The sequence below is a fragment of the Syngnathoides biaculeatus genome, chromosome 18 (genome assembly GCF_019802595.1).
Source record: "Syngnathoides biaculeatus isolate LvHL_M chromosome 18, ASM1980259v1, whole genome shotgun sequence".
In the NCBI taxonomy this organism is placed as follows: domain Eukaryota; kingdom Metazoa; phylum Chordata; class Actinopteri; order Syngnathiformes; family Syngnathidae; genus Syngnathoides; species Syngnathoides biaculeatus.
The window spans coordinates 14,329,327-14,336,155 of NC_084657.1; the positions used below are offsets into that span (position 1 = coordinate 14,329,327).

Below are 6,829 nucleotides of genomic sequence, written 5' to 3' on the forward strand. Positions count from 1 at the left end.
GTTTTCCAATTTTCAGCATTCTATTTACAATTTTACTTGCAATAAGCGCATCAAGCCCGCGAGCCACGTTTAAGAATACGGAGGTGTGTATTTGAGTGAAGGTGCGTGTATTTGTTCAGGTTGGATGACAACTGATGCGCTGGTTAGCCTCGGGCTAGCTGACACGGGATCTGGTGGAAATATTTTACATATGCAATTTACTTGTCAACTCGTTTGCTTGTCTTTACAAGTCAAAAATGCAAAAATGAAGCAAACAAGTTTAAAGTATTTTACGAAAAATGCTTTGACTTCCTTTCAACACTTCTAAGTGCAATTGGCTAGTTATCCACAACGCCCCAATGAGGCATTAGATTGCGTTTTTTGTGATTTTCTATTATTTAGCAGTTTATTTTTTGGTATATTATTTTCACAGCAAATGACTGTCCGCAATATGATATGGTACATGAAAGAATCACTACCCTGCCAGCTACTACTTCTACTCGATACTAAGGACATATATGTAAACTTTTGACCTCAAAGAAAATAACATAAAACACTTAAAAATTCTCTCTGTCATTATTGTGGCATTTCCCAAAATTCATTAATTTTGGTGATCCTGACTGACCTGATTTGACTTCAGGCAGTGAGACAGAAAAAATTAAATGTGATTTAGTTTATGTAAACTTCTGTCTTCAACTGTAACTTTTGAAAATAATGTAATTAATAATAATAATTTAAAATTTGAAAATGAACTTTTTTTTTTTTAATTCATCCGTTCAATGTTTTGGGGAATTTTTAAACAACAATCTATTTAGAATCACAGTTTTACCGTTCAAACAGACCATAGAGTTCCAATGGTTTACAATAATTGAGTATGCCTATACTTTGGAAATCCATATTTAATGAAAATGTACGCCTAGTGCACTGTATTTTGATGGTGGGACTTGTAGTGTACTATTAAGAACGATATGCATATGCTCTTTTTATTTCTGTACTTAAATAAAAGGGCACAAAGTCGCTCGAATAGGAAAGTAGTAATTGAGGTCGCTGTCTGGCTTTTATTTTGAAAGTCTGGTCGTCCTACTTTCACTCACGTCCGCACGAACTTTATTCGCGCTGAAGTTTGTCACTGAGGAGGAGACGAGCTCGTCGGTGGGCGACTTGACTCGGCAGGGATGGACGACGCGTGGGTCTCGGTGGCGGCGCTGGCGGCCGCCGTGCTCCTCAGCGAGCTGGTCCGCCGCGCCGCCGCTCGCCTCCTCCGCGGAGCCGCCGGGGCCGCGGCCGCGGCGATGGAGGCGGCGTCCACCTTCCAGCTCTGCTGCTGCACGCACGAGCTGAAGCTGCTCGCGGACGCCGGGCTGCTGGAGCCGGCGTACGGACTGACGCTGGGCTACTTCGTCACGGTCGTCCACTTGCTCTCCTTCCGCGGAGCTTCGTGTAATCCCTGCGGCGTCGCGGAGCGCGTTTGCCGGGGGAAGTGCCGGGCCGGCGCGGCCCTCGCCTCGGTCGCCGGCCAGTTCGTCGCCGGGTTGGGGGCGCGTTACGCCGCCGCGGCGACGTGGTCGCTGGGACTGGCCGGGCACCACGTTCGCCAGCGACGCTTCGGATTCAGGTGCTTCGACCCGCTCGGCGGAACCGTGCTGGAGGCCGCAGCCGTGGAGCTTGGCTGCGCCTTCGTGGTGCAGGCGACGGCACTTCACATCCACAAGGTGGACCACAAACTCCGCGTCCCCGTCTTCGCCGCGGTCATTACGGCGCTCGTCTACGCAGGTGAGTGTTGGCGACATTCCGGTCATTGCCGCCGAAAAAAGTGGCACGCAAAAGTTCATTCCGGTACTCATAAGTATTTCGTCTGAATATCATTTTCATATCACAGAATGTGTTTATTGGGGTAGTTTAACCTTCAATCCAATGACAATTTTCTAAATAAAAATTCTCAATAAATTAACAAATCGAATCAGTGATTTCATTAAAAAAAAAAAAAAAAGACATTTTTAACTTTTGGTTGTTCAACTTTTTCAAATTTATCGCTATTGAGATAAAACTTTACATTTTGATCGCGGGGGAAACTTTAAAGTTCAATTATGATCTTTCATTTTTTTATTTTTTATTTTTTTCCACAGGTGACACATTTGGAAAAGCAAAAGGGTTTTTTTTTTGTTTGTTTTTTTAACTTTTCCCTTTCAAAACAGTTGTGATTTGGAAACCCAAAGCAAAATTTTTATTTTGCTTTTTAAGGTTTCCCTTTCAAAACAGTTGTGTAATTGTTTATTGCATAATGCAATATTTTTCTCAAGTAGTGACAATTTATCTACTGTAAAAAAAAAAAAAATCCCTCGGTGATTTCATTAAAAAAAATTAAAAATGACATTTGCACACATTTCTGGGACATTTTTAAGTTTTGGTTATTCAACTTTTTCAAATGTATCACTATGGAGATAATACTTTTACATTTTGATCACAGGGGGAACTCTCTAAAGTTCACAGGTGACACATTTGGAAACCCAAAGCAAAATTTTATTTTGATTTTTTTTTTTAAGGTTTCCCTTTCAAAACAGTTATGTAATTGTTTATTGCATAACGTAGTGACAATTTATCTCTTGTAAAAAAATAAAAAAAAAAATCCCTGAACCTTAACAACAGGTAAAATTAAGAATCAACTTTAGTACTCTGCAAAAGGTAATCTAACAAAATGAAATACCTGAAATGAAAATATGTAAGTTATTGGCAGTTTTTGTGTACGATTTCACTTGCTTCACGCATTTTTTTTCCCTTAAAATATTTTAAAGGTAACATAACGAGTAATGGATTGCTTAAAATAAAAAATGAAAAAAAATGGTAGTATAAATTATGACTTTTAAAGACATCAATTTTGGGTTTTGAAACAGGCCCTTTATGTTCCTTTTCAAGAAATTTGACCAAGTCAAATTTTCCTGTTCTATTGGCAGACGATTTGACTTATACTGTCCATCTCTTATTTCATGCCTTTTTTTTTTTCCGTATCCCTTTTTAAATGTTTTGTTTATTTTTGGAGTGAAGTATTCCGAACGTTGAGGTCTTCAAATTTTGTATTTTTTGAGGTGGGAGGATCTCTGGAGCCGTGTTTAACCCCGTGCTGGCCTTCTCCGTCATCTTCCCCTGCAGTGGCCACGCCTACCTGGAGTACTGCTTCATTTATTGGCTGGGACCCGCCTTGGGTACGCTAACGAATTTTATTTGTTCCCCGGTTGATTATTTAGTCATCGACAAGTTCTGTTGTCCCCCCTCAGGCGTCGCCAGCTGCGTCCTGCTCTTCGAGAAGGTCCTCCCGTTCCTCTCCGGGACAAACGCGGCAAGTCGAGACAGCAAGCGGAAAGCACACTAGTCAAATGTTAGCACTTTTGTCGTACGTACGCTTCCAACAGCACAATCAAATACACAACCGCGTGTAATGTAGCTACGTAGGAGTCGGAGGCACAAAATGAAGGACGAACGTGCTGTATTTTGGTAAAAATAAGGTAGTCGCGCAAACCCTCCCGACCTTGTAAATAGCGCTTTGTTTTGCCCCAAAACGTTAGCAAACCAAGTTAGCTGTGCTAAAACATTACCGTAATTTCCGGCCTATAAGCCGCAACTATTTTTCCACACGCTTACAATCCTGAGGTTTATGCGGTGATGCGCCTAATTTGTGCATTTTTTTCTTCTAATGACCGCAAAGGGGGCACTCGAGCAGAAAAGGTAATGGTTAGACCGGTGGAATATATGTGCCGAGGAAGTGACTTTTACCGGTCAGGGCCTGTTAAAGCTGCGCTACCGTATTACTTCCGTGTCTAAGTGATTTTTACCACTGTTTTTTTTTTTTTTTTTTTTTTAAACTGGCCCTGTTAGCATTAGCATGGTGCCACCGTTAGAGTGGTGTTAGCGTTAGCTTTGGCGTGATGCTACCATTAGCATTAGCGTGGCGCTAGTGTTAGCGTTAAACTCTCCGTGTACCGTGTTTCTTTGTAAACATCTCATGTTTCAGTGTGGGCACTTGCGGCTTTTACACAGCTGCGGCCTATGTACGTACCAAATGGTATTTCCCTTACAAATGTGTTGGATGAGGCTTATAACCGGGTGCGCGCTGTAGGTCGGGAATTACGGTAATTGTTGTTTGGGATGCCGCAAACCCCAAAAGTCCTCTAGACAAATTGAAAATAATGAAATGTCATTTTACGCCACACTGGCCTGCGGCTGACTGGCGACCAGTTAAGGCCATGGTCTGCCTTTCCCCCGAAGTCGGCTGGGATAGCCTCCAGCGCTCCCGTGACCCTCGTGAGGATAAGCGGTTTGGAAAATGGATGGATGATTATAAAAAGTAATGTGGTTAGCAGAAATGTTAAATTGTATTTAACCGCGAGTTCCAGAATTTTAACTACATTCAGTATCATTTGGTTGAAAATCGGATTTTTCTTGGATTTCCGAAAAATACTCGCTAGCCTTCCTCGCCTTCTCGTTCCGTTTCGCTAGCCGCCAGAGCGGAAAGGAACCTTAGCTTATCTTTTTTCGGCCTAACTGCGTCAAGTGTTTTGCCATTTTGATGGTGCCCTTTGAAGTTTTTTTTTTTTTTTTTTTTCTTCCATGAGAATTTTTTTTTTTCCGCATTATCAACTGGAAAAAGCTACGAGGGGCATTTATTTTTCTTCATTGTTTGACTTTCGTTACATTACGAAAGCGCTAGCTGGCCTCGTGTCGTAATACCGTTTGTTCCTCAAGAGGCGCCAATGAGCCAGTGCCGCATAACAGAATCGTAGCAACCATGTTTTTTATTCCTTTTTTTTTTTTTTTTTTTTTGACCATTTTCGAGAACACAACTGGTCAATGTCGGTTGATGAAAGGAAGCGTTGCAGGAAAGAATCAGTAGTAGTAGAAAACTTGAGATGTTTGTAATTCCTTTCACACTGAAGTTTTTCAAGAACGCAAATATTTGGAGAACCTCGGTTGAGATCAGTGTAATTTTTTTTTCCTGTTTGGTGTTAGTCAAAATGCTAAATCGGAACTACCTGACCTTTACATGTACTGCTTAATATGGGGATGTTTTTTTTTTCTCATGCTGCAAAATACCTGTGAAAGTACAGTGATGCCTCGGTTCTCGACCACAATCCGTTCCAGAAAATGGTTCAAAAAGTGAATTGTTCAAAAACCGAATCGATGTTTCCCATTACAATCAATGGAAAAAGAAATAAGGCGTTCCAAGCCTCAAGAAATTAGGCTTTTTAAAGCATTTTTTTAAGCTTTTCCTGATAATAAACTGCATAGTAGAAATACATGTATAGTTTAAATACTTTATATAAAAAAAATAATTTAGGAAATATTTAAATTTTTTGCTTAAAATGTATGCTTTAGTAGTAAGAATACAGAAGGCTGGTAGTGCATTGCCGTATATGTAGCGACTCGGACCCCAACCTTGTAATTTTTTTTAATTAACAAAAGTGCAGAATAACTTTATAGAATAATGGGGGGGGGGGATTTCGTTGGAGCCATGATTGGGGGTTAATATGAGATAATGAGATGAGAAGAAAAACGACAATCACTACCAGGACATGTCTGCGTTGTACAGAATAACAATAGCACACGTTATGTCATTTCTGTTTTTTTTTGGGGGGGGGGTTGAATAGATAATAACAAAACGCGTCGTGGGCGGGTCGACTGCTTGCGCCGTGTGGGAATTCGCAACAAAGCGCGTCATGGGTCAGCTGGGTCTGGCCGCGCGCAATATCTAATTTTCGGGTTTTGTCGGGGGCGTTCGAGTACCGATTTTTGTTCGGAAACAGAAGCAAAAAAATCTCGAAATTTGCATTTAAAAACCAATTTGTTTGAAAACGGGGACGTTGGAAAACCGAGGCTTTACTGTAGTTTAAGTTGTGGACTTTAACAACAGAAGTCTTTCTTCAAATAATGTACAAGTAGCCTTGATTGGTGTTAATGTGCCTCCCACTATGGACTCAAAAGGGGAATTTAAAGCAGTTTGATTGCCTTTAAATTCTGACCCAAGATCTAGAAAACACCCCATTAAGCTTTGCCACTCAAATGATTTCTGTAGTTATTCATACGAAATGAGTTCTTTTCTGTTTTGGTTTTTTTTCTCCTTTGTATAACGTGCCAAGTTTGAGTTTTAGGCGATGACTGTGAATGATTTACTCTTTAAAACAATTTTATTGGCTAATGATGTCATATTGTCTTAATTTTAGCATCACATGATGTGATGTGGCTCCGCACTGTGAATAAAGGATAATCTGATAAAAGTACGCATGGTAAACTGTTTTCTTGCGTCTTCTTTTTTTTTAAGCTTTTGTTCTAAGATCCTTACATCGACGTAGAATTGACTTTCAGTAAATTGACGTTCCGATTCTCACAATTGCTATTTGGTGTACCGTCCAGTATTCTGAAAGACAGGAATAGGAAAAGCTAGCAAAATGTCATCGGCCTCCATGACGCCTGATTTTGTTACACAATGTGACCTTTGCGCCGTCACGCTGCACTCGGCGCACGGAACATTTAACATGTTAACAAGTCGGCGCTTCGGAGGACTGGCCCCCACCCGGGAAGTCCGTCCTACTTTCGACTTTGGACTCAAAACGTTTCAGGAAAAAACTTTTAATTTGAAAAGATTACTCACAAAACACTTATTCTGCGTTACCGTGTATAAGCAACTGATGACTAATTAGCTTAGCATGCTAAAGCAAATGAGATGCTTGAATATTTTTATGTGTTGTATGATTAAAAGTACAATTAATCATATAATCATTTTGTCCCCCCCCCAAAAAAAATGCTGACTAAATGTGCTATTTTTATATATTTGCAAAAAAAAAAAAAAGTTAATTGGGCA

General features: G+C 40.5%; 1 protein-coding gene across 1 annotated transcript; it reads left to right on the forward strand.

Annotated features, from left to right (window-relative positions):
- The first annotated feature begins 67 nt into the window (after positions 1 to 67).
- aqp11 (aquaporin 11) lies at positions 68 to 4,559 on the forward strand. Its single transcript, XM_061802972.1, has 3 exons — positions 68 to 1,752; positions 3,063 to 3,179; positions 3,252 to 4,559. Exons 1-3 carry the CDS (start codon positions 1,155 to 1,157, stop codon positions 3,344 to 3,346), a joined length of 810 nt encoding a protein of 269 aa, XP_061658956.1. The 5' UTR covers positions 68 to 1,154; the 3' UTR covers positions 3,347 to 4,559.
- The last annotated feature ends 2,270 nt before the right edge of the window (positions 4,560 to 6,829 follow it).

Bases quoted from the DNA above. Each gene is read 5' to 3' on its own strand.
- aqp11 (XM_061802972.1), top strand. From the start codon at position 1,155: ATGGACGACGCGTGGGTCTCGGTGGCGGCGCTGGCGGCCGCCGTGCTC. The intron at 1,753-3,062 runs GTGAGTGTTGGC...GTATTTTTTGAG, and splicing joins TACGGCGCTCGTCTACGCAG to GTGGGAGGATCTCTGGAGCC. The intron at 3,180-3,251 runs GTACGCTAACGA...GTCCCCCCTCAG, and splicing joins TTGGCTGGGACCCGCCTTGG to GCGTCGCCAGCTGCGTCCTG.